Source organism: Hyperoodon ampullatus (assembly GCF_949752795.1).
Source record: "Hyperoodon ampullatus genome assembly, chromosome: 14".
Lineage (NCBI taxonomy): Eukaryota > Metazoa > Chordata > Mammalia > Artiodactyla > Ziphiidae > Hyperoodon > Hyperoodon ampullatus.
The window spans coordinates 65,556,356-65,575,513 of NC_136927.1; the positions used below are offsets into that span (position 1 = coordinate 65,556,356).

Here is a 19,158-nt window from a genome sequence, read left to right on the forward strand (position 1 = left end):
GTTTGCTGGTTTCTGTGGTGCACATACTGCCGCCATGGCCGGTTTTGAGCTACCAACCTGATGTCATCGAGCATGGAGTTGCTCTCGTGAGCTGGTAGGAGCTGACGCTGGCAATGCTGAGACCACCAGGGCTAACTTGTAGCCCATTCTGACCTCTAGATTTTTTTTTTTTTTTTTTTTTTTTGTGGTATGCGGGCCTCTCACTGTTGTGGCCTCTCCCGTTGCGGAGCACAGGCTCCGGATGCGCAGGCTCAGCAGCCATGGCTCACGGGCCCAGCCGCTCCGCGGCATATGGGATCCTCCCAGACCGGGGCACGAACCCGTATCCCCTGCATCGGCAGGCGGACTCTCAACCACTGCGCCACCAGGGAGGCCCTGACCTCTAGATTTTATATTAAGTTGATCTCTATGAATCAAAGTTGATTTTGTCCTGGTCAATATAATCTACCCAGAAGAATGCTCTAATGTGTTAGTGATTTATCAGAGTTGCCTCCTTAGGTGAGAGTATAGGTGAGTCAGTGGAAGTTGAGTGTGCCCTTCCCTTGCTGAGGTCTCAGAAGAAAATAAACCAGAGTCCTGAGCCCATTCCACCCTCCCCCCCTTTCCTCACCCTCATGTGCTATGAGGGAAGGGGGCCGAGTAGAGCCCGGGCACCAAGACCAGTCCAAGGTAGCTACCAATGGACCTTCTATCTCTATAGAGTGGCCTTGTCTGGACATTTCAGATAAATGGAACCATGTATATGTGACTGGCTTCTTAACATAGTGTTTTCAAGGTTCATTCATGTTTTATCAGCACTTCATTCATTTTTATTGTCAAATAATATTCCAGTGCATGGATATACCACTCTTTTATTTACTCATTCATCAGCTGATGGACAGTTGGGTTGTTTCCACTTTTTGGCTATTATGAATAATGCTGCTATGAACATTCTTTTTTTTTTTTTTTTTTTTTTGCGGTAAGTGGGCCTCTCACTGTTGTGGCCTCTCCCGTTGTGAAGCACAGGCTCCGGACGCGCAGGCTCAGTGGCCATTGCTCACGGGACCAGCCGCTCCGCAGTATGTGGGATCCTCCCGGACCGGGGCACGAACCCCTGTCCCCTGCATCGGCAGGCGGACTCTCAACCACTGCGCCACCAGGGAAGTCCTGCTGCTATGAACATTCTTGTTCAAGTTTTTGTGTGGACATATTTTTCATTTCTCTTGGGTATATACCTAGGAGTGGAATTCCTGGGTCATAAGTTAACTGTTTAACCTTTTGAGGAACTGCTAGACTGTTTTTTCAAAGTGGCTGCATCATTTTACATTCCTGGCAGCAATGTATTGGAACCCTCGCTCCAATGTCTCCACATCCCCATTAGCACTTATTATTATTTGTCTTTTTAATTATCGTCATCCTAGTGGGCATAAGTGGTATCTTGTGTGGCTTTGGCTTACATTCCCCTGATGGCTAATGATCACATACGTAATTTAAAATTTTCAGTAGCCACGTTATAAGAAATCAAAAGAAACGGGTGAAATTAACTGTAATAATATATTTTATTGAATGCAGTATATCTAAAATGTTATCATTTCAACATGTAATCAACATAAAAATTACTGAGATATTCTGCATTCTTTTTTTGTTGTTCTAAGTCTTTGAAATCTGGTGTGTATTTTATACTCAGAGCACACCTCTAATTCAGATTCATCACACTTCAGGTACTCAGTAGCCACATGTGGCTCGTGGCCACCACATGGAATAGTGCAGGTCTAGGTGATGAAGGTGTGGAAAGGTAAAGGAGGCAGAGGGAAGAGTCTGGGAAAAGGCGCGGAGGTGGGACGGGGCTCAGTGTGTTTCGGGGCTGGAAGGAGGCAGGGCTGGAGGGGCAGGGGGCAGGGAGGAGCTCGTGTGGGAACCTCAGCATCTGGGCCTTGCCTTCAGCGACGAAGATGTGTGCCAGAAGTTCCTCGAGGAGAACAGTTGGAATGTCTTCCGGAAGGACCTGATGCGGCTGCTGGTGGAGCCTCGCCAGTGTCCACCATTCACCCCAATCCAGCCCAAGAAGAAAGGGATCTACAAGCCCGAAGCTGTGATGCTGGATTTGTGTAGCTTAGACAAGAAGACTAGACCTCGTCATCCCATTTTTATGGCACCCCAGAAATACCTCCCCCCATTGAGGATTGTCGAAGCCATTATAGCACCCCGGTACAAAATCCAAGAACTCCTGCCTCAGTATAAGAATACAGGGGTCCTTGTTTAGAATCAATAAAAGATGTTGGGTTGACCCTCGTGTTTCCTGAATAACCACCATGGGAGTTGCGGGGCTTACAGTGGGGATCCTGAGGGCTGAGCCATGGGTCCAGAGAGGTGTTTGGGGCAGCACCTGGGGCACTGTCTCTCTGGACACTTGTGGGACTGAGTAAGGGATGGTTGGGAGGCTGGGTGGGGATGGGTTAATCACTGGAGGTGGCCTCAGAGTGGGAGGGTCTTATCTGAGGAGACAGATGGGAGACACAGAGGCAAGATGGGGTTGCAAACTCAAATGCCTTGCAAGGCCGGCAGGTCGTCTACAGGAGTGTAGCAGAAGGACTGGGGAGGCGGCAGGGAACGGTGGGGACTGGTGCGCACATTCCCCGTCCAGGTGGAGCCGCTGCTCTGTAGACCCAGTCAGTTGATGCCATGCCAGGAAGTAATGCAGGCCCGGTACGGCCAATGTTTAGATTTTTCAGGAGAACCCAGAAACGCAGTGTTTTAGATGATTCCTACCCATTTTCAAATGTGAGCAACGAACTCAAATTGTTTTTGAAATACTGTGTTAGGCAAACAAAACACATACGCAGGCTGCGTTGGGCCCACAGGCTGCTGGTTTGCCAGTAGCTTGTCAGGCAGCTCTGTCAGAATGACAGGGTGTTGCCAGAGACTCGAGTGAGACGTGACCGTGGGGGGAGGTACAAGGAGCCAGAGACAGATGGGCAGCGTGACAGGAGCCGGCGTCCCGGGTCAAGGATGAGGAGTGAGCAGCCTGAGAGAGGATGCAGACCAGAGACAGGAGGCGGTCAGTGGGACCTAAGGAGCTCTCCCTGGTCCCTCCGGCGGGGCCTGGAAGCCATCAGTCACTGGCCTGGGCCGTCTCTCCTTGTTGGTAGCGCTGGGCCTAGAACTCAGGGTTCCTGTCTCACTCCAGCCTCGGCACCACAGACCCAGGACTAAGTCACCTCTCTCCCTTGGGAAAACCCATGGTTTAGCTTTGAGAGCCCTGAGGGGCCTGGTAGAGGCCATGGCAGCACAAGAGCCCAGCCTGGTGGTGCCAGGAGAGACAGGAGCCCTCCCCAACCAGTACCTCCCCCCCGACAGCACCCCCGCGAGGAGTGGACTCGGAGGATCACCGGGCACTGAGCCGGCATCGGGAGCCCTGGAGAGCCTGCTTCTGTCCCATGGGACCCCCTTGAGTGCCTGGAGTGCTTCACCTGCCCTCCGGTTTCCCCAGTGGCAAAATGAGCGTGTTGGACAAGATGAATGGTTTTCACGAGTGAGAGGTGAGTATAGTTTGAAAAGCACATTTGTTTGTCGAATTTAGAAGAAAGCTGTTTTCATGTTACCCAGCAAAGAAGGAGGAGTAGGGAATTTGTCTGTCAGAAGAGCGTGTGGATGTAAGAGAGGAGAGAAGCAGTGGACTTAAGTCATCTCGACTTCCCTGATAGCTCCAGAGGGTCGAGGAGCCTGGGATGTCTGCAGCAGTCCTGGAAGGGTTGCCTGTGACCTACAAGGACAGGGTGGCATGGTTTGGGGACCAGGTAAATTGGGGTGTCTGACTATATTTAGAGATCTCTTTGTGTGTAGATCTGTGGCTCCAAGATGATGGTGTGGACATTTTGTTCATTCATTTGAAATGTATTTATTAAGTACTTGCTCTGTAGCAGATCCAAAGGAGGATAAGAGGCAGTCTGCATTCCCTCTTATTCTGTAGGCCAAGGGCCAAATAATAAATATTTTAGGTTTTATAGGCCTTATGGTCTCTGTTGTAACTACTCAACTCTGCATGGTGAAAGCAGCTTTAGTGTTCCAATAAAGCTTTATTTGCAAAAACAGGTGGCAGGCGGGCTTCCCTGGTGGCACAGTGGTTAAGAATCTGCCTGCGAATGCAGGGGACACGGGTTCGAGCCCTGGTCGGGGAAGATCCCACATGCCACGGCGCAACTAAGCCCGTGCACCACAACTACTGAGCCTGCGCTCTAGAGCCCATGAACCACAACTACTGAGCCCGCGTGCCACAACTACTGAGCCCGCACGCCTAGAGCCCATGCTCCGCAACAAAGAGAAGCCACCGCAGTGAGAAGCCCACACATCGCAACAAAGAGTAGTCCCCGCTCGCCGCAACTAGAGAAAGCCTGCACGCAACAACAAAGACCCAACTCAGCCAAAAATAAATAAATAAATTTATTTTTAAAAAAAACAAAACAGGTGGCAGGCTAGATTTGGCCTGTGCGCCATTGTTTGCTGACCCCCGCTCTAGGCAATAGGGAGCCCTTGAAGGTTCTTGAGTCGACCTGACATGACCAGAGAAGGGGTGGGAAGCTTTTTATTGAGCATTTATTCTATGACAGCCATCTTGCTAAGCACCTGACTGGAGTCTAATGACTTGGGCTAAGATCCTAGGTCTGCCACTTAATGGCTGTTGAGGATTAAAAGAGGTGGTACATGAACAGCAAGGGGGAGGATTTTATTCACCAGGACCACTGCATCCAGCTTCCTGGAAAGTGAGAGAAAAAACTTCCAGCGTAGGAGGCAGAGCAAGTTTTCTAGGGGAGCGGTGGGTGAGAAATTAGACTAGAAGAGCAGCCTAGGAGCAAGGGCACCATATGTAGGGGGAGAGGCTGTGAGGTCTGGGGCTTTGGGAAGTCTTGAGGGGAACAGAGAAAGAGCAAAGCTTTTTCTGAAGCTACTATGTAACCGATAGGAGAACTTGAGAATGAGAAATGCCCAAAGAGGTCTTCAAAGAGCTTTTCTGTGCACTGAGAATGTGTTTCTCCTTTGGCATTTTCTTGAGAAACCAAGTAAACATTTGAATAGCTCCTTTTTTTTGTTTTTTTGAATAGCTCTTATTTATAATTTTATGCAATAGTGCTGTTTCTTTGAGTTCAGTTACTAAGCCGACAGTGGGCAGCATGAGGCCCTAGTTATGTTCGGTTACACATGTAAAGTCCCTGGTACATAGTACGTTCTCAATACATGTTAGATGGTATTAGTACCTTTTTTAAAATTTATTTTATTTATGGCTGTGTTGGGTCTTCATTGCTGCGCACGGGCTTTCTCTACTTGCGGCGAGCAGGGGCTACTCTTTGTTGCGGTGTGTAGGCTTCTCACTGCGGTGGCTTCTCGTTGTGGAGCATGGGCTCTAGGTGCGTGGGCTTCAGTAATTGTGGCGCACGGACTCATTAGTTGTGGTTCACGGGCTCTAGAGCGCGGGCTCAGTAGTTGTGGTGCACGGGCTTAGTTGCTCCCCGGCATGTGGGATCTTCCCGGACCAGGGCTCGAACCCGTGTCCCCTGCATTGGCAGGCGGATTCTTAACCACTGTGCCACCAGGGAAGTCCTATTAGTACCTTTTTGATCAAGATCAATTTGGCCTTCCAGAGACTCTCTTCCCCCTTCAGTGGAATAGGAAGCCAAGGCTTTGGAAGGCTGAGCCTTCATAATCAATGATAAAGACCATCTCTGAGAGATTTGGGATAAGAGGGCGCTGGCTGTCATCTCACCCGAACCCCACACTCTAAGTGAAATGGTTAATGTCAGTATTAAGAGGCAGCGTTGGAGGGAGAGAGCAGAGGCGGGTCAGCAAAGCATCAACATGCACTGTGGGCAAGGGTGCTGGTCGAAGGAAGAATGAGTGGGACGGTGTGGGGAGGGCTGTGTGAGAACCTCCCAGCCTCCGGGCCGTGAGCTTCAGAATCCCTCCCCTTCCACATACACTCTGCAACAAACAGCAGTGGATCAGCATCAGGCAGGGAGGAGGACACATCAGGATTTATTTGGGAGAAAAGCTCATTCAGAAGGAACCAGTATGCCACCCCTTGACACAAGTGTTACTAATAAACATATTTTCAGTGCTACAGAGGTTCTTACTGCCCACCTGGCACAGATCCAAAGGTCAGGAAGCCCATAGTGACCCGTCACAAGGGAGTAGGGCCCGGCTCAGGTACGGAGTGCTCCCTGTGGGCCCACATCGTGTGAGGCACTCTAGAGGCTATCACTTATCCTGAAAATACTTCCTGGCAACTAACCAGGTGGCATTGTCCCCATCTGACAGATGAGGAGCCTGAGGCCCAGAGAGGCAAAGGCCTTGTCTAAGCTCACTCGCTACCAGGTGGTTGCTCCAGGAAATCCGAGAGCTTTCACTGCACCCCAGCACCCTCCCAGGCAGGAAGCGTCTCAGCGTGTGCACTGTGACACCACCCTCACTCATCTATCCCAAATGAGCCACCTGTTTTCAAAACAAATTCTGAACACACAACCCTGGAACTGTGCTGGAGAGAATATATTCACCCTCTGGGATGATTTTCCATATGTAAATAAGCCTAGTCATATTGCAGAGGCACACCCAGGCCACTCAAGCCAAAAATACAGCCCCCAGTACTGATAGCTTCCACTGTTTGGGGAAAATGAAAAAAGCCATTTGAGAAACACAGGAGATATTGCCAGCATTTGTTATAGGAAGTGTTTAAGATCCCTCCTTGGGGTTGGAAGCAAAAGCATTCTTTAAATCCTCTATTCCTTTTATATAACTCATGGAAAAATCTTACCTTCCTGTTACAGAAGGTCTAAGGGGTGAGATGGGTAGCTTTGCAACCTCCATCGCACTCACTAGAGGCTATTTTGCCATGATGCTTTTCTGTCATTTAGGGATTTAAGGGGTTTAACCACAAGGGTGCTGAGTTGCAGAATTTGTAGTCACAGGTTCAGAGCTGACAATGAAGACGAGTAATTTCTAGGTGGCTGAGAAGCAGCACCAAAGCTGGAACGAGGGTTTTTCATGGCTTCTGAAGGCTGTGGGCTTTAGCCCTGGGGACAGAGCCTGGGGATATTGGGAGGGTGGCACTTCTGGACAAGAGCTGTGTGACTTTCAGCCAGGCTCCTTCCCTTTCTGGAGCTTCACTACCGTCATTGGCAAAATTGGCACAGGGTCTGGTAGGTGTTCTTCAGCCTCCCTCTAACCCCAACAGAAAATCAGAATCAAGAAGAAAATGGATTACAGAGACCCTTGGTGAAGTGTGAAAATGAACCGCAGATGAGATAATAGTACTGTATTAATGCTAAATGTCCTGATGTTGGTAATTTTACTGTGGTTATGTAAGAGAATCTCCTGTCCTTAGGAAATGCACACTGAGGTCCTTGGCTGTTAAAGGAGATGGTTTCTTCAACTTACTTTCAAATGATTTAGAAATATATTGTGTGTATATTTAGAAGAGCAAAGCATATATAGCAAAATGATAACAACTGGCGAATCTGGGTGAAGGGTACTTAGGAGTTCTTTGAACCATTCTTGTAATTTTTTTTTTCCAATTTGAAAGCAGTCACTGTTTATTAACTGACCAGATTACAAAAATAATCATGGTAGATACCTTAGTTCATCCTTCATTCTTGTAACTTTAAAAAAATTATTTTAAGTTGTATAATACACATAAAACTTACCCTCGCAGCCATTTTACTGTGAGCTACCTTCTCCCAGGGTACTTTAAATTAGGGGCCTGTTTCTACCTGGCTCTGGACTTCTTGGCCTCGGGTCCCTTCTGGCACCACAAAGTTAGTATCTAGAATGGTTGGCTGCCGGTGAGGGCTGTTCCCCCCTTGCTCCCTTATCACGTTTATCACATGGAAGGAGGTGGACTCATGGTCTTTAAGTCTTAACAACACTGATCATCTATGATTTTAATGGTTAGAAACTGAGACCATATCTTTTCCTGAGAGCAGGTTTTTATCTTGAAAGATACTGTCAGAAAGTCCTTCTTCCGGTCATAACTTGAAACTCATGCTACTGTTCAAGATTTTTTCTTGTTTGTGTGGAGATGGAGAGGAATTGCTCATTGCTCTTCTGGAAGCCTCTTCCCCATAAAGCCAGACCTTCTCCTGTCCTTCTGTCTGATTTCACCGACATCACAGGGCAGAAGGAGCAGGATAATGATCAGGAGTTCTGGATTTAGGCTGCTCTGCTTCTGACCAGCTGCGTGACAGCAGTCAAGCCACTGCTCTTTGCCTCAGTTTCCCCATCTGTAACATGGGAATAATAAAAGCATCTGTTTCGTAAAGTCATGAAGATTAACTTAAATAGTCCATATAAAACACTAAATTCAGAGTTTGACTCTCAGAAAGCAAAAACCTGGGGTGGGAGAAAAAAGGGGACCCAGGGACAAAATGATACAGACAGTAGGTCTGTGAGACTTGCAGACCGACCGGGAGGCCAGCCCTGCCCACAGAGTTGAAATAGAAGAGCCCCACATATGGACATTTCTCAGTTTAACAGATCACAGCAGCTGGGGGATTTGCACATGTAAAAAGCTCTCACCGGTGAATCATTCTGCATTTGCACATTGCTCTATTATCATACACATCTTATCAGCTTCGATGATTACCAGCTCATGCGGTCCTCTGCCTTTTTGAGAGGAGAGCCCTGGAGCCTGCTGGCTGCCTATCTCCTCCTCCTCCCTTTATGCCAGTGCTTGTCTTCTGTCCCTTAACTGCCAGGCTCCTGGCATCTCCATTAGATAGGGAAGCATATGGGAACTGGAAGGACTGAACTAAAACCTAGATGAATTCAACCAGTATATCTCCAATTAGCAGACATGCTGCAGGGAGAGGGAGCTGGTCAGGGCTTAGAGAGACAGCACCAAACCAAACCAAAGTCCTTGGCATCAAGGAGCTTACATTCTGGGTCAGTGGTTAAAGAACACAAGAAAAATCAGGGAAACTGGGGGATGGAGGTGGGTTACAGGTTACTGCATTGTAAAGGATAGTCAGAGAAGGCTTCTCTAAGACTGTGATATTGATGAGTACAGGAAGTGAGGGGATAAGCCATGCAGATATCGGGGCAAGAATGTTCCAGGCAGAGAGATAGCACATTCAAGCATAACAGCAAGAAGGCTGGTGTGGCTGGAATGGAGTCAAAGGAGAGAGAAATTGAAAAAGGGCAAGGGCAGAGAGGGACTGGAGGCCAGCTCATGATCATGTGAAGGGAGCCTTTGGAAAGTTCTTAGCAGAGGAGTGAGTGATACGATCTGGCTACAGACTGGGGGTTTAAGCATGAGGGTGGCATGGGGAGACGGGGGTGGGGGACAGTTGGGAAGCCAGTGCCATAATCCAAGTAGGAGATTACGGTGGCTCAGATCACCACATTGATTGTGGTGGTGTCTCGATGGGGCTGATCGTGGACATATTTCGATGGTAGAATCGATCAGGGTTTGCTAAAGGACTGAATGTCAGGAATGAGAGAGAGGGACTAAGGATAACTCCAAAGATTTTGGTTTGAGCAAGTGGAGGATGGAGTAGCCGTTCCCTGAGACAGAGAAGACTGTAGGAGAAGTACATTTAGGGGCGAATATCAGGAGTGTGGTTGTTTTTTGTTTTTGTTTTTGTTTTTTGCGGTACGCAGGCCTCTCACTGTTGTGGCCTCTCCTGTTGCGGAGCACAGGCTCTGGACGCGCAGGCTCAGTGGCCATGGCTCACGGGCCTAGCCGCTCCGCGGCATGTGGGATCTTCCCGGACCGGGGCATGAACCCGTGTCCCCTGCATCGGCAGGCGGACGCTCAACCACTGTGCCACCAGGGAAGCCCAGGAGTGTGGTTTTTAACAGTTTAAAAAAAAAAAAAAGGATTTAAGGATGATGTGATAACACACGTAAAGCAGTTGCAACACCACCCGGCACTTCATGCACACTCATGCAAGGTTAGTATTATCCCCATTTTCACACTGCTGGTTTGGTAGAAGAGCCAGAATTCAAACCTGGGTATGTTTGGCTCCAAACCTCGGTTTGTTTCTCTTCTTAAACATCCTCAGTCTTCCATGATCCCTTGTCCTTAAGGTTTCATGTTGATACTGTCAGAAAGTTCTTCCTCCTGTTTAATGGCAGTCTGTCCGATTGCAGTTAGAGCCTGACCCTTTGTTTGGGACTCTTGGGTTATGTCAAGTGAGGTGAGCAAGATCCTGTTTTGTGTGGTGAAGCAGGAGGCACCCATGAGCTATTTGCCTCTTCAAGCGTTATTGGTAGTGCCGTGAAATTTAAATTCCCTTTTCATAGGTCTTCATCACAAGAAAGGTCATTTAAAACTTCACTGGCATCAAGTAATTCCTAAAACATGCTTTAAAAATATAGACAGACAGGTAGTAGGTAGGTAGGTAGATATTTATCTATATAGATATAAATATTAGAAAAATTCTAAAAATATTGTTTTCATAATCCCAAATTTTAAATGTATATAATGAGAATTGAAACATTTCCACTATTTCACCCATCTAATCTCATCTCCCAAGGATAACTTGACTAACAGTTTGGTACGTAACCTTCTCAAAGTTCACATACTCATATCCATTTCCTTATTTATTATTTTAACAAAAAAAAAAAAAAAAGGAAGAAGCTATACCAGCTCTGTCCAATAGAATTTTCTGCAGTGAAGACAATGTTCTATCATACATGTCCACCAGCCATATACGGCTACTGGGCACTTGAAATGTGGCTGATGTGACTGAGGACTGAATTTTTAATTTTAAGTAATTTAAATAGCTATAGGTAGGTAGTGGCCACCATAATGGACAGCACAGTGTTATACATTTTGGTTTTTTTACTTAGAGTATCATGGACATTTCTTTTTTGTTTAATTTTATAAATTTTGAAATCATCTCACAGAAAAGTTGCAGTTACACTACAAAAAAACCATTTGAGAGTAAGTTGGGACCAGATGCAACAGCACATCCAAATAATTTAGTGTTTATTTCCTCAAACAAGGACATTCTCTTATGTAACCACAACCATCAAAATCAGGAAATTATCGTTGACACGTTACAGCCATCGAATCCTCAGGGCCCATCCACACGTTGCCAGTTGTCCCAATAACATCCTTTATAGCAAAGGATCCAGTTCACGATCGTGCAGTACACTTCGTTGGCATGCCTCTTTGGTTTCCTTCTATCTGATACAGTTCTCAACCTTTCTTTGACATTCATGACCTTGATACTTTTGAAGATTATAGACCAGTTATTTTGTAGAGTGTTCTTTCTACAAGAAAGGGCCTGTTTGATGTTTTCTCATGGTTCGATTTAGGTTATGCACCTTGGGCAGGAAATCCCAGAAGTGATGCTGTGTTCTTCCCATTGGATGTTATCAGGTGGTGCAAGATTTCAGTTTGTCCCATTACTGGTGGTAACTTATTATTGGATTAAAATGGTGTCTCCACTGTAAAGTTACTCTTGTTTATTTCCTTTTCATTTTAAAATGTATGTATGCATGTACGTATGTATGGTGTTAAAAAAAAAACACATAACATGAAATTTACCATCTTAACCATTTCTACGTGTATAGTTCAAGAGTGTTGAGTATATTCACATTGTGAGAGAGATCTCCAGAACTTTTTCATCTTGCAAATCTGAAGCTCTGTACCCACTAAACAACTCCCCTTTCCCCCTCCCCCCAGCCCCTGGTAAGCACCCTTCTACTTTCTGTCTCTATGAACTTGACAACTTTTGATACCTCATATAAGCAGAATCATACAGTCTTTGTCTTTTTGTGGCTGGCTTATTTCACTTAGCACAATGTCCTCAAGGTTCATCCCAGTTGTAGCATGTCAGGATTTCTTGCTTTTTTAAGGCTGAATAATATTCCATGGCATTTATATACCACATTTTGTTTATCCATTCATCTGTTGATGGAAATTTGGGTTCCACCTCTTGGCTTTTGTGATAGTGCTGCTATGAACATGGATATGCAAATATCTCTTTCAGACCTGTTTTCAAATTTCTTGGATATATATCCAGAAGTGGGACTGCTGGGTCATATGATGGCTCTAGTTTTGATTTTTTTGAGAAACTGTCATCCTGTTTTCCATAGCAGTTGCACCATGTTACAATCCCACCAACAGTGAACAAGGGTTGCAATTTCTCCAGATCCTTGTCAACACCTGTCATTCTGTTCTTGTTAGTAGCCATCCTAATGGGTATGAGTTGATATCTCATTGTGGTTTTGATTTGCATTTCTCTAATGATTAGTGAGGTTGAGCATCTTTTCATATGCTTGACGGAAATCTGTATGTCATCTTTGGAAGGATGTCTATTCAAGTCCTTTGTCAATTTTTTAATTGGATATTTTTGTTGTCAGAGTTTTTTATATATTCTAGATATATCAGATATATGATTTGCAAGTATTTTCTCCCATTCCATAGGTTGCCATTTCACTCTGTTGAGCGTGTCTTATTCCCTTCTAATAGGTATTTTGTGAGGAGGTGCTTTGGAACTATGTAAATATTCTCTTCCTTATCATGCTTTCCATTTATTTATTCATTTACTTACATCAGCATTGGACTCGTGGCTTCCTATTTTATTCAGTGTATTATCTGTTATTATCATTTTCTTTTCTTTTTTTTTTTTTTTTTTTTGCGGTACGCGGGCCTCTCACTGTTGTGGCCTCTCCCATTGCGGAGCACAGGCTCCGGACGCGCAGGCTCAGCGGCCATGGCTCACGGGCCCAGCTGCTCCACGACATGTGGGATCTTCCCGGACCGGGGCACGAACCCGTGTCCCCTGCATCGACAGGCGGACTCTCAACCACTGCGCCACCAGGGAAGCCCCTCATTTTCTATTTTGATGCACAAATTGCCACAGATTAGGCCAATGGAAGCCACTTCAAGCTGGCTTCTGGGGTCTTTTTGACATGTTCCTATCATTCTCTGAGGCCCTTTCTTGTTTTCTGCTGCCACAGGATATTCCAGGATGATCTCTACTTTCCTGTTGCAGCCCTGGAATTAACCATTTCTCCAGGGACCCTGCTTCCTTTTAATAGAGAATGGGATTTAGAAGCTTCTGGCCCAGGCTCTGCTGCTGAAACCTGTGGCTTTGAAAAGCCCAGCATCTCATCTGGAGAGGCGTACCTCATCAACCAGCCAGAACAAACCCCTCATTTACAGAGGAGGGGACTGATGCTCAGATGGGATCAGGTGGCCAACGTTCCCTAGCTCGTGAGCGAGCTCAGACGAGAGCTGAGGCCTCTGACTCCCTTCCAGTGCTCTTTCCCTGGCAATACATGTTGTTAGTATGAGGTGTGATCCTGGTGGGGCCTGTCCCCTCTCTGGACTTCACTTTCCTCTTCTGTCCACTGAGGGTTAGCTTTGCCTGGGGGTCCAAGACTGCCTTTCTGAGAGCTAACCTTTTCTCTTTAACTCTTCCTGAGCCTACCTTCCCCCCACCCCCCAGACCTTTATGGGTGACTCCACCTTTAATTACAGAGAGCTTCAGCTTTTATCTCCAGCTCTGGTGGATTGGGGTTGCAGACTGGTCCTAGCCTGGGATGAGTTGTCCAAATGCACCTGGTTCTCCCCTTCCAGGCCAGGGGTTCCAGGCATATGTGCCTCCCTGAAGCCCATCTCCGTCAGCTAACACCTGTCTCATAGGGGCGTCAATAGAAGATGGCAATGGGAAGGGCCTCCTCTACCTGCCCTCACTGGCTCCCAGCTCACCCATGTTATACCAAGAGCACCCAGGGAAGCACCAGAAATGCCACCTCCCCACATTTCGAGGCCAGTGTCTCTTGAGCTTCACTCTCAAAGCTGGGTGTAAGAAACCCTCTGGTATTCCATTAGAGAATACTTGATGCCTGATTGGGGTGGGTGGTGCTGCATCCAACCTTCACCCTCTGGTTTGGTCAGCTGATAGGAACCGCCAGCCTGGGAAGCCCTGACTATTCAACTGATGCCAGCAGCAGCTACGCCATACAACTGTCTGAAAAGCTGAGCTTTTGGCTCTTTTGTATTGAACGGGCATTTCCTAAGCACCTACTATGTGTCAGGCATTGTGCTGCACCCTGTGGTAAGATGATTTAAGCCAGAGCTCAATCCAGTAGAATTTCAGGTAACAATGACAGTACAAGTGGGTCCCATATGTCAATACAAGAGGCACAAGTAGGGGCTGCAAGGGAAAGGGCCTAACTTCGGACGTTTGGTTCTGGCATGTCAGGTTCTTGTAGGCAAGACTGTATACAAAATTTGAGAGGGCAACAAAGAATGATTTTGCTAGATGAAAAATTTGGAAAGGGGGGCCTCCCTGGTGGCACAGTGGTTAAGAATCGCCTGCCAACGCAGGGGACACGGGTTCGAGCCCTGGTCCAGGAAGATCCCACGTGCTGCGGAGCAACTAAGCCCGTGCACCACAACTACTGAGCCTGCACTTTAGAACCTGCGAGCCACAACTACTGAGCCCGCGCGCCTAGAGCCCGTGCTCCGCAATGAGAAGCCCGCGCACCGCAACAAAGAGTAGCCCCCGCTCGCCGCCAACTAGAGAAAGCCCGCGTGCAACAACAAAGACCCAATGCAGTCAGAGATAAATAAATAAAATAAATCGATAAAAAGAAAGAAAAACGTGGGAAGGGCGCCATGGGTGGAAGGAATAGCTTGAGCAAAGCTGCAATCACCGAAGCGCAGAACTAGTTACCTAGAACAGCAGGGCATGTCGCTGGCGGTTGCGGGGCTAACATCTAAGCAATGGAAGGCATCGTAAGATGTGACACTTCACATACCTCAGAGCCCAGGCATGAAGGGTGTGGACACTATGCTTCTATGGAGACTTCATTAAGGTTTTCAAAATAACATTTATTTCTTAAAAGTTAACATGTGCATAATAGGAAACCAAAGAACACAAGAAGCAAAAAACAAAGTCATCCATCATCACAAGCAGTTTACCATCTGATGTGTCCTTCTAGGTCTCGTTTGTGTATTTAAACACAACTAAGCATCCATTTTTATGTAATTAAGATCATACAGTTATGTATCATGCTTTTTCACACATCATGAATATTTACCATTTCAAAGTCCCAAAGCTATGAGTATTTTGATAACCAAAAATACACTACACCAACTCAATCTGGAAGGAAAAAAAATGTAATCCTTTCTTGGCGACAAAAGCTTCAGAAAAGACAAAAATGGCAACAGGCCTCTAGATAAAGATATTGGCAGAGTTATGATTAAAATACTACATTCCCTTAAAGTTCAATTAAAAATGAGACATAAAGCAACACAGTACCCAAAGTATAATGCTTTTAAGAGGATTCATTATCTGATCTAACTATTAAAGTATTAGCAAGGAGGTATGTTTCCACTGAATTACTTAACAATGAATTCCTATAGTACAGCTAAGAGATGCACACACATCAATGGTTATCATCAAAATATAAAAAGGAACACATCCACATACTTCCCTCCCTTTTATACTTCCTTCTGCCCCTCTGCTGCCAACCTAATGAACAAGTCCTGGTGTACATTTCTCAGATGGTTTAACAATTCCATGTCCAAGATGCTACTATTTTACCAATTATAACAAAGATATTTACAAATTGGTTAATTCACTAGCTCTACTTTTTATCATACATTGTCACCTCAGGACTCCTAAAAAGCCTAGATGTTGCAAAATAATGAATGAACCTTGTCCATAATACGCATTGGTACTTTATAAAAATGCACATTTAGACCTATGGTTATAACCTAAAACTGTCTTCTAGATATGGAGATATTAGCTAAGAGCCCTTCCCTTCACCCTTCCTCTTACCCCTCCCCCAGCATATCAGCGACTAAGTACAGGACTATATCTAGCTCCAAGAGGTGGATTAACATAGACGCTCCCAGAAGACACAGCCCTTCCTAAAAACCAACAAAAGGGCATTTATTAAGGGGTTATTTTACTACCTCTACTTTTAATATACTTTGGGCATTAGGACTTGCTTATTCTTTAATACACAGCAATATTAACTAAAACACACAAATAGAACAATGGTTAGACAATCTGAACTTGTCTAAAGACTCATGGGCACAGATCCCTTCTCTGTACTTCCTTCCCTGTCCGCTCCCCGCCTCCCCACCCCCCAGTGAATAGTCAGCTTACTCTCCAAGACTCAAGTTTAACAATTTCCACTCCCCCAATACAACCATTCCTATGAATTAACAGAAAAAAAAAATACTTAAAAGGTCTTACTTTTAACTATTTTCAACATATGTTGTGCACTTTTACACATCTAGAAAGATCAGATGTTTCAAATACAGATTTAAGTTTGTCCACTATGTATACACGTAGTAGCACTGAAGAAACTGCACATAAAGGCTATAGTCACAAAGTGTCTCCTAAACAGGAACACTCTGGCCTAAAAGCTTCCCCTCCTCATCTCTATCAACCCAGTGGACAAGAATAATAAGCATCTGTAATGCTTAGAGGGGATTTTGACAATTTTACTTCCTCCAGTTGTTTTCAGAAGTCTTTCCAATGAATTTTAACACAAAGTTACACAGTGTATTTATCGGCTCTTTTTGTCATACACTGGCGACCTCTTTAACACCCGGGAAGACGAGATGTTGTAAATTTGGACCCTCTGTCCTTTATGTACACTATGTACACAGCCAAGTAAAACAAAACGCAGAGACACACCAGACAATGGTTAGTCTTGGTATAAAGCCCTTTACACTTTCTTCTTTCTCCCTGAACCAGCACAAATAAAATAACGTGTACTGCTCAGAGAGGTGGTTTGATCATTTTGATCACTCCATTTCTAAAAGACAGTATTTCATATGAATTTTAACAAAAGGATATATCTACAAAACATGTTACTTCACTACCTCTACTTTTAACATACTTTGTGCACTTCTAAACATCTAGAAAGACTAGATGTTTCAAATAAGGACTTAAGTTTGTCCACTATATACACAGTAGTGTTGAATAAACTGCACACATGTAACAATGGTTAGATCTGAAAGTGTCTTCTACATAGGAACATTCTAATCTAGAACACTTCGTTTCTCCCAGTACCTCCTTTCTGCCATCCATCCAACACTGGGCAAGTGCAGGCACAGGTGTCACTTAGATGTGATTTACAATTTCACTTCCAAAGGCCCTTTTCAGAAGACGGCCTTTCAATGAATTTTAACACAAAGTGTACAAAATGTGTTAGTTTACTAACTCTACTTTTGTCATACATTGGCAACCTCTTTAATATCTAGAGACTAGATATTATAAAATTGGGACCCATTGGTCCAGTATATACAAAATATATACAGTAAAGTTAAACAAAATGCATGTAACATATAGAGCAATGGATAAGTTGAAATGTTCTAGTACCTGCTAGCAAAACATCTTTTGCAATCTTTCCCTCCCACCTCCCTAAACCCAATGAACAAGCACAGAGTATACTGTTCAGAGAGGAGGTTTAACAATTCCATTTCCAAAGACAGTATTTCCCATCAGTTTTTAAAAGCTATTTACAAGAAGCATTATTCTATTAAAACTACTTTTAAATACATCGAGCACTTCTAAACATCTAGAAAGAATAGATATTTCATATAAGAGCTTACTTGTCCACTATGTACACAGCACTGTTAAATAAAATTGCACACATGTAACAATGGTTATAATCTGAGGTATCTTCTTCTAAATATGATCATTTTGGCCTGAACCATTTCCTCCCTCACTTCCTTCTCTCCACCGCCAATCCAGTGGACAAGTACATGCATGTGTAATGCTTAGAGGTGGTTGAACAAATTCATATCCAAAAGTCATTTACAGAAGACAAGCATTCCTATGAATTTCAATAAAGTATACAAAATGTGCTAATTTTACTACTTTGTCATACACTGGCAACCCCTTTAACATCTAGAGGCTAGATGTTACAAAACTAGGACTCAATTTGTCCATTATATACACTATATACACAGCAAAACAAAATGAACATACAAAAAATGGTTTTGTCTGAAAATGTCCAGGTATGAACACACTAGCATATTACCTTTTGCAATTCTTTCCCTCCCTCCTCCAAACCACTGAACAAGTATAAACAATAGTATACTGCTCAGAGAGGTGGTTTAACATTTAACATTCCCAAAGACTACTTCCTGTGAATTTTAGCAAAAAGATATTTACAAAGTGATATTTTACTACCTCTACATTTAACATACGTTGGGCACTTCTAAACATCTAGATGGACTAGATGTTTCAAATAAGGACTTAATTTGTCCACTATATACAGAGCAGTACTGAATGAACTGCACACATGTAACAGTTACAATCTGAGAGTGTCTTCAAAATACCAGCATTCTAGCCATTCTAAGACCAACCCCCTTCTCTCTCTCCCCCCTCCACCAACCCAGAGGGCTATCATGCTCAAATTTTCAGAAGACAATCTTTCCTAGAAATTTTAACACAAAATGTACAAAATGTATTATTTACTAACTCTATTTTTGTCATACACTGGCAACCTCTTTAACATCTAGAAAGACTAGGTGTTGTAAATTACGACTCATTTGTCCATTATATACACTATATACACAGCAAAGTGAAACAAAATGCAGGAACATAAAAAAGACAATGGTTAATCTTGCCTCACTATAAACACACTGGCACAGAGCTCTTTGCACTTCCTTCTCCTCCCCCCGACCTTGAACCAGTGCACAAACAAACACAGTGCATACTGCGTACTGTTCAAAAAGGTGGTTTGGCCACCCCTGCCCCCCAAAACAACATTTCATACGAATTTTAACAAAAAGATATTTACAAAATGTCTTTTTACTACCTCTACTTTGAAGATATATCAGGCACTTTAGAACATCTAGAAAGACTAGATATTTCAAAAAAGTACTTATTGTCAACTACATATACAGTAGTAAGGAGTAAAATGCACACACAAAACAATGGTTCTAATATGCAAATGTCTTCTGTGACCAGTCTGGCACAGAACCTTCTTTTCTTCCTCCTCAACGTCTTCCATTCCATGGTCTCTAACCCACTGAACAAACGTGGACCTCTGTGGCTCCTGATGTCGCCTCTAGAGGTGGTCAAACAACTCCATTTCGAAAAGTCATTTCCAGAAGACATTTCTTTTCTACGGTTTTTTTTAAAGAAACAAATGGGCATTTACAAGACATGTGACTTTAACTCTATCATACGTCGGCAA

General features: G+C 44.6%; 1 protein-coding gene across 1 annotated transcript in view; it reads left to right on the forward strand.

Annotated features, from left to right (window-relative positions):
• The window catches only part of CNBD2 (cyclic nucleotide binding domain containing 2), a gene marked incomplete at both ends in the record, with an annotated part of 49,890 nt that extends 47,648 nt beyond the window's left edge, over nt 1-2,242 (forward strand). The window contains one exon of the mRNA XM_079719651.1: nt 1,924-2,242. Within this exon, the coding sequence (XP_079575777.1) occupies nt 1,924-2,242 (319 nt within the window). The remainder of the gene's footprint in view (nt 1-1,923) is intronic.
• Between the last annotated feature and the right edge of the window lie 16,916 nt (nt 2,243-19,158).